Here is an 18,433-nt window from a genome sequence, read left to right on the forward strand (position 1 = left end):
ATAGAAACACTTGCAAATACCAGATTGGCTTAGGATATAAATATGTGATTTTATATAATAATATGTTTAAAGTTTATATGAAAAGTAAGAAAGAAGTTAAGTGACTAAGTAAATTTTATGAGAAATTAGTCTTGGAAAACTGTTACAATGATATACATTGAAATTCAGCCAGGGGGATTTGAGGAAGTCACCTAACAATGTTAATAATTGTGGAATGATTACAGTTAGGATTTATGTGTGTTTGTTTATAAATTTGGAAAATCAATTTAAAAAATGGGGGGAAAGGATGTCACATAGAGGAGGGAGAAAGGTTGTTTTCTGCTGCTCCAGAGAAGCGGACACGGAGCAATGGATCCAAACTACAAGAAAGAAGATTCCACCTAAACATTAGGAAGAACTTCCTGACAGTAAGAGCTGTTTGACAGTGGAATTTGCTGCCAAGGAGTGTGGTGGAGTCTCCTTCTTTGGAGGTCTTTAAGCAGAGGCTTGACAACCATATGTCAGGAGTGCTCTGATGGTGTTTCCTGCTTGGCAGGGGGTTGGACTCGATGGCCCTTGTGGTCTCTTCCAACTCTATGATTCTATGATTCTAAGAGCTGGGAGTCAAGGGCAAAATAGGAACATTAGTAGGGTAGCGTTGAAGATCTATAGGTATCAGACGGTAGTCATAGCATTGTAGAGTTGGAAAGGACTCTGAGGGGTCATCTAGTCCAGTGTTTCCCAACCTTGTGCCGCCAGCTGTTTTTGGACTACAATTCCCATCATCCCTTGCCACTGGTCTTGCTAGTCAGGGATGATGGGAGTTGTAGTTCAAAAACAGCTGGAGGCACAAGGTTGGGAAACACTGAATTCTAGTCCAACCCGCAGCAGGACTCAAACCCACAACCGTGAGATTAAGTCTCACATTCTGCGGACTGAGCTATGACCTGTTTATTGAGCATTCACCCTCATTTGTTTACAGGGACCCCTGCCCCACACTTTCCCATGCATTTCCCTCTCACTTGTCATAAAAACAGTCTTTTGGAGAAAGCGAGCTGTTTCTGCAAATTTCTGGTTATGACTTGAATTTCCCATTAAGTGATAGTGGTCGACCTGCAACAACTGGAGGGCACCAGGTTGGCAAAGGTTGAAACACACACACACGTATCTATTTATACACACGTATATCTATGTTTTTATTAAGAAACAGCCCCTCCTGCTCTCAGGGCTGCCAACCAGGTGCCTCTTCGGGCTGGTTTATTCTGTGGCTTTGTAACTGTTTTGTTTTATCGTGCATTTTCTATTCTCATTGCGCACCTTTCTCCTATTAACCGCCCTGGGATCTTCGGGCGAAGGAGACGAAAGGAAGGCGAGTCGGTTACGTTAAGTCGGCAAGATAAAGAACGCACTTTTGTAAATGAAGAAAATATTTCATTAAAAAAAAAAAGAAAAAAGGGGTTGCATTCCCCAGACCCCATCATTGGCCCCAGAGACCGCAATAAAAATATAAAATGTTGACATCTCGAAAAAGAAAAAGAAAAAGTTTCCCCTGTCAGGCAGCCTGACTGGAACCCCTCGTTGAAGACCACACAGCCCGGCGAGGGTCTCCCCGCAAGCCCCCATTGCTGTGGGGCGGGAGAGCGACGGTGAGGTAAATCGCCTCAGAGCGGCGGCGGCTTCCCGCGCTTTTCCCCTCCCTGCTGCTTCTTCCCTCAGGAGTCCCGGCAGCCTCCTCCTCCTCCCCCCGCCTCCCCGCTCCTCCTTTCCCGCCCACGGGGGAGTCCCGGATGTTGGCCCCGCGCCCCCGCTCCTCCGCCGTCCGCTTCCATAAAAGGGCAGCGGCGCCTCCCTCCCTCCCTTCTCCCCCCCCCCGCGCCCCGCCTCGGGCCTTTCTGGCCGCCTCCTCCTCCTCCTCCCTCCCCTCAGGCGGCGCCCCGGGGGGCGGGGAAGGCTCCCGTCCTGGCGGCGTCCGCGGCGGCCAGAAGCGAGAAGCGCCCTCCGCCTCCTCCTCCTCCTCCTCGCAGCCCCCACGAAGGGACGCTCCCCGGCCGAGGAAGAAGAGGAGCCCAGCCCGGCAGGCGAGTGGGGGGGGCGGGGGGGGGGGGCGCGCGCGAAGACTCTCTCTCTCTCTCTCTCTCTCTCTCTCTCTCTACGTGTGCGGGAATTTGTGCGAACGTGTGAATGGTGCGTGTGAGGGAAGGCGCCGTGCTCCACGCGTGAGAGTGTGTGTGTGAATAGGACGGGGCTTTGTGTCCGCGAGGGGTTTTCGTATGTATGAATTGGTGGGGTGGGGGGTGGGCTTTGCTTCCCCACCCTTTAAAGATAAGGGGGTTGCCTTTTTTTTTCTCTCTCTCCCCACTTGTAGGTGGAGGGGCGCATCCCTTCCCATGCCCATCCTTAAGGCACCGCGTTGTGGGGCTGGGCTGGGTGTGGGTGCGAATGGGGGTCGGGGTTGTATACGGCTATGTCTGCCTGACCCCCCCCCCTTTCCGTCTCTCTCCCCTTCCCTTCACCACCCACCCATTCCCCCCCCCCAGTGGCGTAGCGTGGGTTGTCAGCACCCGGGGCAAGGCAAGTAATTTGCGCCCCCCAACCCGTGGATTTGCGCCCCCTAACCCGTGGATTTGCGCCCCCTAACCCGTGGATTTGCGCCCCCTAACCCGTGGATTTGCGCCCCCCAACCCGTGGATTTGCGCCCCCCAACCCGTGGATTTGCGCCCTCTAACCCGTGGATTTGCGCCCCCTAACCCTAACCCCCAGATGTTGCGCCCAGTGCGGCCGGGCCCCCCTGCACCCCCCACGCTACGCCCCTGTTCCCCCCGGGTTTCTTTTCCAGAGTCTCTTCCCTCTTCGCATGCGACCCTCTTCTGGATGGACGTTATTGTGGGGCAAAGACGGGTCTTCTTCCTCTCTTCCTTTTTCTCCTTTTCCCTCCATCTCCTCCCCCCCTGCCTCCCCATCCCTCTTGCACAGCCGGAATAGAGCTTCCCTTGTTCCTTTCGGACTCTCGCTCTCTCCGCCCAAGCAAAGGCTTGGCTGCTCTATAGAGTTGCCCTTGACTCGCCTTTAAAATACCATTAATAATAATAGTAGTAGTAGTAGTAGTAATATCTGTATTTTCTAGGAGGGAAGAGCTAAGGAGACCCTTTTATGGGTCAAGGGGTGGTGCTCTTTTTCCGCTGGAGGGGTACTTAATTTTTCGCACCCCTTTTAGCACAGATGTTGGAGGGGATGTTCAGACTCAGGGTAATAAGGAGGGAGCATGTCGCGCATCGGTGTTGAGTGCCCTGGTGAAAATTGATAGTATGGATGATGTGTGACACACACACACAGAGAGAGAGAGAGAGAGAAGATGAACAGTAAACAAATAAGGAAAACATTGTGGTGTAGGTGAGAAGCTGAATAAGGGCATTGTAATCCCTCCTCTAAATATATTAGGCAGAGTTGGGGCTAAATAAGGTTTTGGTTTGCATTGCCTTCATGCTTGCGTTCTTCCAGCTGCCCAACAGCAAGTTTGCAGTCCGACTCTGCCCTCCCCCACCAATTGCCTCACTAAGTTCTTTGTAAATTGGGAGCTCTCAGCCTTTTCTCCTCTTCTTCGCAGCTGACTTAGGGAAATCTTGTTTGCCTTCCCTGGATTTGGCTCCTTCATGCTTTTCCTTCAGTAAATGGGAAGCAGGGAGAGGCTTATGAGCTGCGAGTGTGAGGCTTCTGCTTAGCTAATGAATGCAGTTTCCTCTGCTGCTTGCTTGCAGGAAGGAGGAACGATGGCTCTGGACGGTATACGGATGCCAGATGGCTGCTATGCGGATGGGACGTGGGAGTTAAACGTCCATGTCACGGACCTGAACAGAGATGTAACTCTGAGGGTCACAGGAGAGGTCCATATTGGCGGCGTCATGCTGAAATTGGTGGAAAAACTTGGTAAGTTGTAACTATTAGGGGGAAAGGTGTGGCCTTTCTCCTTGCTTTGGTGGAAGCTGGAAGGCGAAGCGCTGGGTGTGGAAATGAAATTGCATATTTGCATCGCACATGGGACTGATTTCAGAAACCCATAACTATTTTTAAATGCCAGGGTTTTTTGTTAGAGAAACTTGATGTTGGATCTCTTTCTCTAGCAGGCAGAATACAGGCCACATCTGAGTCTAACCCTTCTCCTGGTTAGCTACCATACCTTTCTGTAGTTTGTGCAATGGCTGCTGGGTTCTGTACAAAACTTGCACATAAATACAAGTGTGATAGTATTTACAGGGACATGTAATGTCAAGTAGTAGAAGGTGCCATTCTGGGTCAGTGATGTGGCAGAGACGAAGGAGTCTAAGGATCTTGATTTGACCATACATGTGTTTAAATGTACAGGCTGGTTTTTGCAGTCGGAAGAACTGCATAAACTGTGCTTGTATGTTCAAGCTTCACATAGAGGATTTACCCATAGATGGTGTGCCCCCCTTCCTCCTCCAAAAGTCCTGAGCTTCCAAAAGGGGGATAGACTTCACATGTAATACCAGAAATGCACTGCACGTGACTGAAGGAATCTAGGCTAGCATTGTTTTCACTGCAAATTAGGGAAAGTTTCTCAAATATGATAAAGGTAAAGGTAAAGGTACCCCTGCCCGTACGGGCCAGTCTTGACAGACTCTGGGGTTGTGCGCCCATCTCACTTAAGAGGCCAGGGGCCAGCGCTGTCCGGAGACACTTCCGGGTCACGTGGCCAGCGTGACATCGCTGCTCTGGCCAGAGCCAGAGCCAGAGCCGCACACGGAAACGCCGTTTACCTTCCCGCCGGTAAGCGGTCCCTATTTATCTACTTGCACCCGGAGGTGCTTTCGAACTGCTAGGTTGGCAGGCGCTGGGACCGAGCAGCGGGAGCGCACCCCGCCACAGGGATTCGAACCGCCGACCTTTCGATCGGCAAGTCCTAGGCGCTGAGGCTTTAACCCACAGCGGTGGTTTCTAAATTCTAGATTAATGAATGCTCTATTGTATGTGGCTGTTCCTTTTCTTTGGACTCATTAAGTTCAGTTTCTAGGAGTTTAGACCAAGTGATAGGAAAGGAGGGTCTGTGCTAGTTATTACAAAAACTTTAAGATCGTTAAGCAGGGCAATGTTTACTGTTGTAAACAGTTATTAAAATACTCATTCCTGCACACGCACCCCCACAAAAAAAACTTCTGACTTTCTGAAAGAGTCATTGCAGTGTTATTACAGCTAGCTACCTCTCTTAGGCAAGTGTATGGTGTTACGGCTTAGATGCAGCCTCCTGTGTTAGAGAATATCCTAGGCTATGTTAATGAGACATGGTAGCTGTTGCTATACAGCAAGTTGTACAGTACTGCCATTAGAACATTTCTGCTTGGCGCATTATGCCTAGTGAGCTTTCATCAGTGTGTTCTGCATTTTGTGGAGTGCACTGTGGTTCAGTGCTAAAGTTCCTGTGCTGGTAAAAGATGCTGAGGTTTATACAGTTGGTAATCTGAGGCTTTCCTTCCTTAATAATGCATTTGAGTCTGAATAGTATACTAGTTTAAACACAACATCCTTATCAGCTCTGCAGCACACTTCTGGTGCTATGTAAATACTTGATTTGCTGACTAGTTATGTACACAAGTCATAGCTGGTGCAGCTAAAAAGAAAGAGTCTTCCTCCACTGTACTAAAACTTTGTACTGATGTAATAAGGAAGGAAAAGCAGATATAAATACTTGGTTCAAAAGGAAGTTTGTGTGTCCGTGAAGGACTCTGAGGCTTGATAAGGCTTGTGGGACTGTAGAAAATCAGTTTTAGAAATATATTTTTTTGTCCTTGGGTTATGAAAAGAATGTTTCAAGGTGATTGCAGGCCTCAGCACTTAAAGTTGTTCAGCCTCTTCAAATATTAAGCGAAGAAGCACCACAGTCTCTTACATAATGAATAAGTCATGCCTTCTATTGGCTTTGCGTGTCATTGATGAGAATTGTCCACATGTGTATAATTTGCTCAAAGTATAGGATGGAATTCAGTGGAGACAGCAAGTTTTTAAGATGCTCTGTGGGATGAGTTTAATTACCCTCCACAGGATAAAAGCTTACTTGAAGTTCAAACATATATTTTGGGAGGCCATCCTCATTCTAACTCTTACGACTGTGTAAATGTCTCATAATGAGGATCATGTGTGAATCTCTTTTGCAGTGGGCTTTATAAAGCTCCAGGAGCAGGTTGTGTAAGCTTGCTGTTTTGATAATGTGTAGATCATGAAGGAGATAGTGCTGGGGTCAAAGTCCCCTCTACAAGCCAGATGAAAATAGTGGAAACTTTTTTACAATACCTTTGACCTTGGATGTAGGCCAGGTTGTAATATCTATCAAGTTAAAAGCTAACAGGACCATACAAGTAAAAACAGTTCTGAAACTTGGGATGGCTATGGCAGCTGTGTTTTTTTAAAAAATAGAACTACATTTCTTTAAACTGGCCTTTAAAAGATAATGACTGTAAACAGAAACTATGAAAAAACGTTATATTTGCAGCGTTGTCCATCCTGTTTGTTCTGAAAAATCTTGGGATAGCAATGTGTTTGGAATAGAAGTACTTTGTATGCATCTTCTCATTAACTCTGTAAACAATGCAGCTTTCTGATTGCTTCCATTTAGCAGAAGAACATCTGTTTGTGGAGGATAAGTCTCTAATCAGAATGACAATAAATTTGTAGTGGTCACTTCTGTAGCTGTAGCTCAGTGGCTTTCCTTGCAGAAGGTCCCAGATTCCATCCCTGGCAACTCAGGTAGGGCTGGGAGTATCAACGCCAGTCTGTGAAGACCAGGGGTTCCCACACTGTGGCCCGTGAACTTAGTCAGATATAATATTCATATATACATTTTAATTGTATTCTTCTTGTTTTTATTGTACTCTATTGTATTCCACTTGGAATTCTATGGTAATTGAACTGTAGTACAATAAAATACAATTTTATAAGAAATAAGCAATATATACAATTTAAATAATACAGCATCTAGCACAGTGCAGTTCAATAGTTAAAAACAGCCAGAAAAAAATTATTAAGTGGTCACCCAAGGTGAAATATTTGGGAACTACTGGTGTGGGCAGTATTTAAATGGATGGTCCAATGGCCTGACTCGTTATAAGGCTACTTTCTATATTCCTAATTAATTCACTGCAAATAAATGTTTGTTTTGTGGGATGGTTCAGGGGTAGAGCACATGCTTTGAATGCAGAAGTTCTCATATTCAGTCCCAGTCATCTCCAGGTAGGACTGGGAGAGATCCTTTCTGAAATCCTGGGAAGCCACTGCCAATCAGGTGGGACTGAGCTAGATGGAACAATGGTCTGACTCTGTATTAGGCAGTTTCCCGTGTTCTCTCTCATTGTTCACCTGTTGCATATAACAATTTTGCACTGCAATCCTATGCATGCTTCAAATCCCACTGAGTATGTTTCAGGTTACTGACCGTAAGAAGATGCCAAGTTATATGTATAATACAGTGGTACCTCGGGTTGCATACGCTTCAGGTTACAGACTCTGCTAACCCAGAAATAGTACCTCGGGTTAAGAACTTTGCTTCAGGATGAGAACAGAAATTGTGCTCCGGCGGCACGGCAGCAGCTGGAGGCCCCGTTAGCTAAAGTGGTGCTTCAGGTTAAGAACAGACCTCCGGAACGAATTAAGTACTTAACCCGAGGTACCACTGTACGGTCCATCCTTTAAGATGAGGGTCAGAAACTGCTACAGATGTTGCCTGTGGTGCTTCCTCATGCAACTTCCATCCTCCCCGCCCCCAGTAGCAGTTAGGCTGGAAAACAGACTCCCATTGCAGCCATTGGCATTTGTGGAGGGGGTTTTAACTGGACAGGAAAGGCTTATTCCTCTCTGTGACTCGCTCTCCCCTCTTGAACCCTCCCCATGTGGCATCTAGGCTTGAAAAGCAGCTTCCCTAGCTGCCAATGGAAAGCTGTTTTCAGCCTATTTTTGTGTGAATGAATGTGTTGTGTGCAGAGTTAGCTTTGTGCATATTGCACCTGGGAAGGGAAGGGTTGATGCCCCTCTCCTCAGCTGCTGTCTCCATGAAGACTGTCACCCTCTGGCATTTAGACTTGGGGGGGAGGGAACTGAAATGTGTTTTTCAAGCCCAATTCACATGTGAGTGGATGAATGTGTGGGTGTGAGTACATTAATGGATGTGTACAACTTTGCTGTCATATGGCCCCTGAAAGGTTAGGCACAAGGAAATATGGCCCTTAGGCTCCCCATGCCACAGGGTTCCTGCAAATGGGTAGAAGACATGGGCCTCCGTTGTTGTCATAGAAACGGTGATACCAAGACAAATCCTTTACATGACTAGCAATGCTGCTTTAATTTTGTGATATATTGTGTGGGCTTTCGTATGTGGCTGTCTGCTTTGGTTATTTAAGCTACATGGTAAACTAAGGTATCTTTGATTGCTGCTCTTTGCTTTCAATGAAACTGTTAATTGCATAAGTAACCGGCAGTTACAAAACTTAACAGAGATCACTTTAGCAAATGCTGTTGTAGTTGCTACAACTGTGGCACCCTGTGTAACTAATAAGCCTTAGAGAATCACTTGAATTGCTTAACTGATGGGTTCAAGGACTCTTTCTGCTTGTACTGTAGCTCTGTGTGTGAAATACAGAGCCATCTTGCCATTTCCCTCAATTCAGAGTCTGTGACATTAGCCATGGAGAAGGAGTCCTTGTGCAGAGGGATATTTGTTTTGAGACTGGAAGGATGTGGTGTTGGTGAGCAAGAATAAGCCTATCCTTACTCAGTAATCCTGTTGATTAAATACATTTTGCTTCTGGGATTAGGAAACTGGAGAGGTGGGACCAAGAACAGTGTAGATGAAAGAGAAGAATCATTTCCCTTGCTCCTGCTCTCTTAATTCCCTATTCCAACAGCATACATACATACATAATTTTATTTGTATGCTGCCTTTCCACAGTTCAAACCATTCTCAAGGCAGCTTGCAACATTAAAAATATGTAACTATACAGCTATAAAAGTAGTCATAAACAAGAAATAAAACGTTAAAAAATACACAATGAAACTGAACAATTTCCACATAAATCAACAAGATCTAAAATAAATACAGTTTAGTGCAGCTCATGGGCCAGTTAAACAACCCCTGTGAGCCGCCTGTGGCCCATGGGCCTTAGGTTGTCTCTTCCTGGAATAGCTCCTCCAAACTCGATTGAAATTCCAATTTCAACCTAACCTGTAGTTAGGTTTTGTTCAGGTCTGGAGCCAAGTGGAAATAGCAGTATGGCAATAGAGACTACCACTGAAAAAATCACCATGCACACGACCAGTGTTAGAAACTGAAATATGAAAGCTAGGAGCTAAATGGCACCTTAAACCTAGGTTATGGGTGCAACAACAGAATGTAGGTGCGCTTTTTCCATAACAAGAATACAAAGCTGAAAATGAATGCACTGCAGCTAAAATATTATGTTCATTTTTCACATGGTCTAGTCCTTCCACTGCCCACCCCTCTAATATTCTTAAGAGGGTCTCTTCTCCAGTCTTCAGAGAGTGGCTGGAAGTGGGGAGGCAGAAAAAGGTCCCTCCTTTCCTCAGAAACTGCTCGCGCTAATGAAATTCCCTGCCTAGAACCATGGGAGTTTTGAACACTGCACATGACAAAACCACCCAGCCACCCCCAAATTGGATAATGAGCTTCCACACCAGCGACATCATATAACTAGTTATCTTTACTTAACCATTTTTCCACAGTAATTGGAAATCCAGATTAAATGTAAAAAATATGGGCCAGCATTCAACGATGATGTCATTTGTACAGTGCAAAAAAGTTGCATGCACGAGCAGCACCTATTACACAGTAAACTGCTGTTTGGAAGCATTTTCAATACATTGCTAGTGTGGTATGTCAGGCAGCTATTGTACTAACTTCCTGCTCTGAATCTGACCAACGTGGAGAACAAACTTAAGTTACAATGCTATTTATAGAAGATTGGCTGTCCTATCTGGTGCACGTTTCGAATCATGGATAGAATCCAGTGGTAGCACAGATAATGTGCAATATTACCTTTTGCCACAGGCTGGTTCAGGAATACTTTCATTTTCTGATTAAGTAATTAATGATGGAAATGTGATGTTTAAATAGCCCAATATGCTGCTTGGGCATGGATGTTATTTTGGAATAAGCTGTGGTTTATGATATTTTCTTTCTTCATTGTCATTCTTCCATCCCTCATTTTAGACATTTTTTAAATTTTTTATTTTGGTGGAGCTTTTCAATCTTTAACCTTTTCAGCTGTTTTTCGTTGAACCTTTAATCCCTGCAAATCAGATAGTCTGTTCCTTCAGTACCTTTCTGTTACTGGAAACCTGATGATAGCAAGCTCAAGTGTTTCTCTCAGGAATAAATGTGTGAAATTCAGGGCACAAGCATTCATTTAGTGGTGGATTTCTCTCTTTCCCATTAACGTGGGGGTTGGTGAGAGAAGGAAGGTTTATGAATAAAACACAAAGAAAATGCAGTGTTATTGATTTACCAGTTTTGAGCGCCCTTGAGGTTTTACTGTAATGGAGGGAATGCTTGCAGATTCATTGAGTTGAATCTGTAATGAAGCTTCTGTAAGCAACAGAAATAAAAACAATTCAGCCCAAATGGTCAGTATTGCAGTTTTTCCATTTAAAGTTGTTATAATTTCAATGAATAAGTCTTCGGTTTTCTCTGTTGCCTTTTATTTAACTTCCTTTCATCACTCAGCCCTACCTTTCCCCCCTCTTTAATTTGGGTTTTTGGCTCAAGTCCATAGATGGCTACAGGGAGATCTGCATGCAAATTGCAGTTTTCTTCAACATTTCCCCAAATTCCCCTCCATTCTTCCACCCCTTCTGCATTGCAAAAGGCTTTTAAAGCTCCCCAGGGTATAAAATAAACAATTTGCATTGTTGAATAGGGGACTCTAGTTTGGGAAACTGAAACAGAAACCCCCACTGTGATATCCCCTTGGGGTGTCTGCATGTAACTGGGCTCCTTGATTAATATTTTGAATGAGGGGAAGCCATCTTGATGGTCAACAGAAAAGAAAATGTACTTTGAAAGCACATACCTAGGAGTAAGCCTCTCTCTAAATATGGTGAGATTTACTTCTGAATATGCATAGGATTGTGTTGTTGATGTGACTAAGAGTCTGGCACTTCTTGCTATTTAACAGAGGTTTTATTAAATCTCTTTGCTTGCTCTAAGCTAGCCTTCACCAGCTGCCTTCCAGATTGGACTTCAGCTCCCAAAACATTACACTGTAGTTTAAAATATATGGAGGGCACCAGGTTAGAAAAGGATGCATTACACTAGTATAGTGTTCTTCCTGCAGCTTACTGTGTGTATGATTAGAATTTTATTACTAATTAGTCTTATCTATTTTAGGTGGACAAAAATGTGCCCTTCAATGCCTGAGTTAAATTGAGTTTCAGATTCCTTGGTTTGTCAGCTGCTTGCTGGCATGGTTCTTTAGACTTGTGATTTAATGTGTCTGCTCTGATGTAAGCATCCTCTTGAAGGAAAACCCCTCTTCTTAGGAAGTCACAGGCATGTGAATCTGGTTTGTCTAAATAAAGGAGGAGGAACAAACGGGGACATGATAGCAGGCAGGCTTTAAATAAGGCAAATGACTCTGTGTGCTAAGCATCCATCAGCGTCCTTTCCAAAGAGGAAGTGACACACAAGCTTTGGCACTCTCCTTACTCAGTTGGCAGGATTTGCCGCAAAGCACAATATCTAGCTGTTGACTTGCCCTTGAGCATAAAGCATTTGCTATGCAGTGCCTGTAGTGAAATGGATTCTCTCCCCCCCCCCCGAAAGGTCACTTTTAAATAACTGGTCAAAAACGTGCTGTTTGATTTCGGGTGTTAGGAGGCAGGATGGTAATATTGAGACTTGTCAATGCTCACAGCTTCCCCCAACTGCCAACAGATGGCTTTGGTTTAACTGCTATAGATTTGTTTAGGAGATAGGAACAGCTTCTTTGGATCAGACCAGTGAATGGTCCAAATGCTGCAAATTGGATCTGAATGCCAATTTCAACAGCATAATATACTCAAGAGCTCTTCTCTGGCTCTTGCCTGTTTCTGTCTTCAGTCCATTAATATTTATAAGTATTTTGATACCCAGAACATTGACTTTATTAGTATGTCATTGATACTTACTGCATGGGTTTTTATTAAAAAGTGTTGGATGTATATATTTATATCTTGTATCCTGTCCACACACAATCCTTCGTGGTAGATTAGATTAAGAGAGTCTTGCCAAAGATTGGTTGGCATCCTTCTGTCTCAGGATACAGTGGAAGAGTGCACTTTTGGGGTGAAGTCAAACTGTTGTAGTTACAGCACCTTCTGCTGTGGCTGTAGAGACTAAATACGGGAGAGGCATGTTTCGTTGCAGCTGGGGCAGATGAAGGCATTCAGTTGTGCTGCTTCAGGTGTACTATGGCATTGCTTTCTGCACTCCTCCCAACAGTCATTCCTCTTCTGATCACTGTTATGGATATACAACCTCACAGTCTGTCTCCAGGCACTATGGTCATCTGCAAGGGATTCCCACGTGGTGGGGTTAATGCTGCTAGCCTTTATGTCACGTTCGCAGACATCTTTGTAACGCAAGAGTTGGTCTGCCAATGGACCTGGGGCCTGACGTCAGCTCCCTGTAGAACATGTCCTTGGGAATCCTTCCATCTTCCCTTCTGTGTACATGACCAAGCCAGCGTAGACGTCGCTGAGACAGGAGAGTGAACATCCTGGGAATGTGGACTTGGGAGAGCACATCTTTGTTTGAGACTCTTGTCTTGCCATGTGGTGCCCAAAATCTTCCTGATTCAGCGCATGTGGAAGGTATTGAGGCATCACTCCTGGCCAGGTGTAAGTTGCCCACATGTCTCTACCATAAAGCAGCGTGCCCAACACGCACATCTGGTAGACCTTCATCTTGGTACAGTGGTATCTCGGGTTACATACGCTTCAGGTTGCAGACTCCACCAACCCAGAAATAGTACCTCGGGTTAAGAACTTTGTTTCAGGATGAGAACAGAAAACGTACTCTGGTGGCACAGCAGCAGTAGGAGGCCCCATTAGCTAAAGTGGTACCTCAGGTTAAGAATAGTTTCAGGTTAAGAATGGACCTCGAGAACGATTTAAGTTCTTAACCCGAGGTATCACTGTATTGGTTGTTAGTATCACATTCTCCCATAACTTTTTGGAGAGGTGAGCCATTACCGTAGCTGCGTGTTGTGCAAATGGAAGATCTTCTGCACAGCTTCCGCTGATAGGACTGGTTAGGTGAGCCTTGCCCACGTAGTACAGTCGTACCTTGGTGCTCAAATGGAATCCATTCTGGAAGTCTGTTCAACTTTCGAAAGCCAAGGCGCAGCATCGTCTGCAGGAGCTTCCTTCACTCAGTCGGAAGCCGCATCAGATGTTTGACTTTCAAAAAACGTTCACAAACTGGAACACTTACTTCTGGGTTTGCGGCATTCGGGAGCCAAAAGGTTCGAGTCACAAGGCGTTCGAGAACCAAGGTTCTGTACAAGCTGTTAGAAAGTTAGAAAATATTCATTTTGCCTTAAATAGTTCATTATCTCATTTAAAATGTACATTGTGTTACTATATGGAACATACTGTATGGAAGAGAGAGCTGGACCATAAAGAAGGCTGATCGCCGAAGAATTGATGCTTTTGAATTATGGTGCTGGAGGAGACTCTTGAGAGTCCCATGGACTGCAAGAAGATCAAACCTCTCCATTCTGAAGGAAATCAGCCCTGAGTGCTCACTGGAAGGACAGATTGTGAAGCTGAGGCTCCAGTACTTTGGCCACCTCATGAGAAGAGAAGACTCCCTGGAGAAGACCCTGATGTTGGGAAAGATGGAGGGCACAAGGAGAAGGGGACGACAGAGGACGAGATGGTTGGATAGTGTTTTCGAGGTTACCAGCATGAGTCTGACCAAGCTGCGGGGGGCAGTGGAGGACAGGAGTGCCTGGCGTTCTCTGGTCCGTGGGGTCACGAAGAGTCGGACACGACTAAACGACTAAACAACAAGTGTTACTATAACCTTGGTTTTCAAAATGGGACAAATTTTTTTACAATTAAATAGTGACAGGAAACATTTATAACTGAATTAGTCATTCAGGGGCTACAAATTTAAAGGAAATACTCAGGCAGGGGTCATAGAAGTAGGATTTAAAAAATATTTTTTAATTGCAGGAGTCATATGACAAATAGTTTGCTCTTTTCCTAGCCCTTTCTGCTGCCAAAACTATTAGAGGGAATTCCTATAGATATCTGCTGTCTCTTGTTATCAGTTCATTTAGTTCTGTTTACTTCCAAGAGGACAGAACAGTTTATCTTGCTCCCTTCAAATTAACTGCATGCATAGAATAATTTTATATGTTTCCTTATAAGAAGACAGAAACAGCACTGAGAATTGGTTTGGTCTGAACGATTGCAGTCTTCTTAGCAATCCTAAAGTACTGGTTTTGTTATACCACAGGCAGGAAACAGTTGGGTTGTAGTTTAGACCCAGCCCAAATCAGTAGCTTCCTCTTAAGACTGACTTTGTTGTTTCTATTTCCAGAGTTCCAGAGTTATTTATCCATAACTTTCTAGGGAACTGTGCCTATATTTTTTAAAAGGCTAATTTAATTGTAATTTGTTGTGGTTTATAGAACAGTTTCTAAAGCAGGGTTGCTAAGCTGTTTGCGTGTTTCTGGCTTGTTTTAAGGGACCTTGAGGGCGGCAGCTGCCACCAGAATCTTTTTGGGACCATTACACAAAAACTATACAGCCCACTCCCTTGGTGACTTTTGGCAATTCTTCTGAGCTATGAACTGGCCCTGGGGAACAGTATCTGGTCAAATGAAAAGGGTGTTGTTTACCGTGAAAATCTGTCTGGCCTTCCTTTCAGCGACTGTTGAAAAGTGAATTGAGGGATTTCTACATCAGTATTATTAGGGGGAAATGAGCCCATGATGACCATTAATAAAGTAAATTCTTAGTTATTTGATTTATATAATCTGTTGGGAATCTGAGGCGAGATACCCACATAGGTGAAGTTGCCCTCAACTCCAGTCACCATGCAGAAGCAAAGTCTGAAATAGTTTACTGCTGTGGAAGATTAGGCTTCAGTAATACAGTTCTGGAAAATGATCTATACATATAGCTTGTAGGCTTTGCAGATATTGATTCAGATAGATACAAGTAGAAAGTAGCTCTGTTGCTCCAGCTTCCAGATGTAACATGGACAGATTCACTTAATCGTTTATATAGAAGGCACAGGACCTTTGCAGCTGACTTGGCTGACCTTGCGCCTCTCATACATGGGGTAATTTGTGCCCATGACATGAATGAAATCAACCCTTTCCTCTGTGTCCAGTTCCTCCAACATAATCTTCTCTATACTCACTACAGGTAACAATAGTATAGAAATAAAATTGCCACATAAAATATTAGGAAAGCAATGCTGGGAAATTGTGTTTATTATTTTTAAAATGTTCTAATCTGACTTCCAAATGCTCGTTCAACAAAAGTTTCAAATTGTCCTCTGGAAGATGGTTGGGCATTGGTAGAGGCCAAGAAAGGAAGAATTCAAAAGCTGTGGAACAAGCATCAAATAGGTTTGTTGCAAAGGCATGAATGACAGTGGCTGCATCAGACCTGTTAGAGGAGTCCTCAACCTTGTGTCACTGTGTAGAAAGCTTTTGTGGCAGTCATCCAGGAGCACTCAAGGTCTCTTGAGTCTGAGCCACTGAAGGGAAGGGGGCTGAGCCACATTGACGTTCCATTCCCAAATCCCAGGGCCTCTTGATGATGACCGCAGGCAGAAGTTACTCTGATGAAAGGGTTAGCAGGGGTGGGGGGGGGGAGCTTTGGGCAACCTCCCAGTCAAATCTCATATAATAACTTTTAATGCCTCCAGAAATGGCAGCATATGATTTTCAGGGCAACTATTCTTCAAGTTTGTCTGAATGTATCCACATTCACTCTAAAATACGTACAAATACAATGGTACCTCAGTTCTCAAACTGTTCGTTCGGCTTCCGAAACGTTCGAAAACCCGAGACGCGGCTTCCCATTGGTTGCAAGAGCCTCTTGCAGTTCGCGGCAGCCGCGTTGCACATTCGGGTTCCGAAAAATGTTCAAAAACAGAAGCATTTACTTCCAGGTTTTCTGCATTCAGAACCGAAATATACATTGACGGAGGCATTCGGGAACTGAGGTTCCACTGTACCTATCTGTATTTCTCTGCCTCTGACAGAGGATCATACGGGGCTGGAGAAGAAGGCTGAAAGGTAGTGCAGTTAAGACTATGCAAGAACATTAGCATATAGTTCTCCGTTTTTAAATATGCTCTTCACCAAATGAGGGGGGAAATTCTGTGCTTATTTCTACTGCAGTAGTTTAAGATGCTGCTTAATTGAAATACTTTATTGTCACTTCAACAACTTGTATACAGTGAGATTACATAAATTAATTAATTAACCAAAGTTAATGCTGAGTGACTACAAACAACATTCTCTTCCAAAATAGAAGATGAAAAATGTAGTGGGGTGTGGAGCTAGTGACTTTCCACATATTGTTGGGCTCTCAGCTCTCGTCAGTTTCAGCCAGCATGGCCAATAGTCAGGATATTGGGAGCTGGGAGTCCCAGCATCAACTGGAGCAGGGCGGTCCAACTTCTCAGACCAAGTGGGCTGCAAGAGTACTTTGACACAGAACCTGCATGCCACACACTGAATTAAATTTCCATATCGTATGGTATCATATCATATATCATATGGTATCTGAAGAAGTGTGCATGCACACAAAAGCTCATACCAAGAACTAACTTAGTTGGTCTTTAAGGTGCTACTGGAAGGATTTTTTTTATTTTGTTTTGACTATGGCAGACCAACACGGCTACCTATCTGTAACTGTAAATTTAAGTGTTCGCAATATAGGTAATAATTATATTTAATTAAATATATTTATATTAAGTGCACAGTTAATAGATGTAATATCCTAAAATAGCATGACATACAAAGTAATGTCTGTTCCATGCTATCCCGAACCCCAAGCTACTACAGCTGGACAGAATCCTCCTATACTGCTTGCATTTCATTTCATTTTCTCTTTCCTTCCCTTCTGTACTGTGGTAGGGGAAAGAGAGCAAGCCCTGCTCTGTTATCTATTAGTGGCAGATGGAAGGGGCAGATCAGAGCGGTCTTGACAGAATACCCCCCCTCCTACTCTGGGGTAAAGGGCTGAGAGGGCAGCTGTGCCATCATAATGTGTGTGCATAGACAGGACAGACTGCACCCACAGTAGCTCTACACCTCCTCGAGTGGAGAAGGAACCAAGCAGTGGTTCAAGAGGAGCTTAAGGCAAGCCCAAACCATCTCAGGGCTCAGCCCTGGAACAGCTTCTTTCCAGTGGCATATGAAAGTGGGCTGCTAAGGCACACTGAGAACTCCTTTCCCTTACCACCTGATAAATAACCCCACACAGAGGGGTGGAGGCTGTCAAGTCACAGGGTGGGGCTTCCAGGGAGTCTTGTGGCTCTGAAGCCTTTGAGAGAATACATGAGAGCTCTGGACTGGCAAGCGAGTCCCATCCACAGAGAAGGAGCTCACACACTGCATTCTGTTGGCTCCTTGTCTTTGCTGAGAAGTGCATTCAGCAGGCGCACCAAGTCACTGAAGAGAGAGACCCACCTTGCTTTTCCCTCCCTCATGTGGAAAATCCCTCCATGTTTTTTTGCTCCTTCCCTTCTCTCCAAGTTGGTCTGCCAATGCCGGAGACCCGGGTTCTGCTGCATCAGATACCGTAGTTGCCACTGAGGCAGGCAACCAAGGCTTTGACTGAAATAGGCAGTGTGCGAACCGCCACAAGGTAGACTGTGGGTGCCGTTGGCAGCAAAGCAGCAGCGGGGGCTGAGGAGATGAGCAACCTCCAGGACACATGCTTCAGTATGAGAAACACAGATAACTAATCACCAAATGGCACCTTAAGCCTAGATTGCAGTTGCCACAACAGACTGTCTAGTTGCCATTCTCCTCCCTGCTGAGAGGGTTGTTGTTCATTTCATTTCTATACTGCTTTATATTTTAAAGAAGAATCTCAACACAGTTTACAACACATTAAAACATCAAATAAAACGATCTAGAATAAAACTGGCAAGAAATCTCCACAGATCGGCCAGCACGCTGTCGTGCACCGGCGTCTTGGTACAGTGGTACCTTGGGTTAAGTACTTAATTTGTTCTGGAGGTCCATACTTAGCCTGAAACTGTTCTTAACCTGAAGCACCACTTTAGCTAATGGGGTCTGCTGCTGCCGTGCCACCGGAGCACAATTTCTGTTCTCACCCTGAAGCAAAGTTCTTAACCCGAAGCAATATTTCTGGGTTAGCGGAGTCTGTAACCTGAAGCGTATGTAACCCGAGGTAC

At 44.7% G+C, this 18,433-nt stretch overlaps 1 protein-coding gene across 4 annotated transcripts in view; it reads left to right on the plus strand.

Annotated features, from left to right (window-relative positions):
• Positions 1 to 1,892: 1,892 nt before the first annotated feature.
• Positions 1,893 to 18,433, plus strand: part of FERMT2 (FERM domain containing kindlin 2) — a 90,822-nt gene continuing 74,281 nt past the window's right edge. For all 4 annotated transcript variants that reach the window (XM_079993814.1, XM_079993815.1, XM_079993816.1 and 1 more), the window contains exons 1-2: positions 1,893 to 2,061; positions 3,739 to 3,903. In XM_079993814.1, coding sequence (XP_079849940.1) covers positions 3,747 to 3,903 — 157 coding nt within the window. In that variant the 5' untranslated portion in view covers positions 1,893 to 2,061; positions 3,739 to 3,746. The remainder of the gene's footprint in view (positions 2,062 to 3,738; positions 3,904 to 18,433) is intronic.

Source organism: Podarcis cretensis, assembly GCF_951804945.1.
Source record: "Podarcis cretensis genome assembly, chromosome: 1".
Lineage (NCBI taxonomy): Eukaryota > Metazoa > Chordata > Lepidosauria > Squamata > Lacertidae > Podarcis > Podarcis cretensis.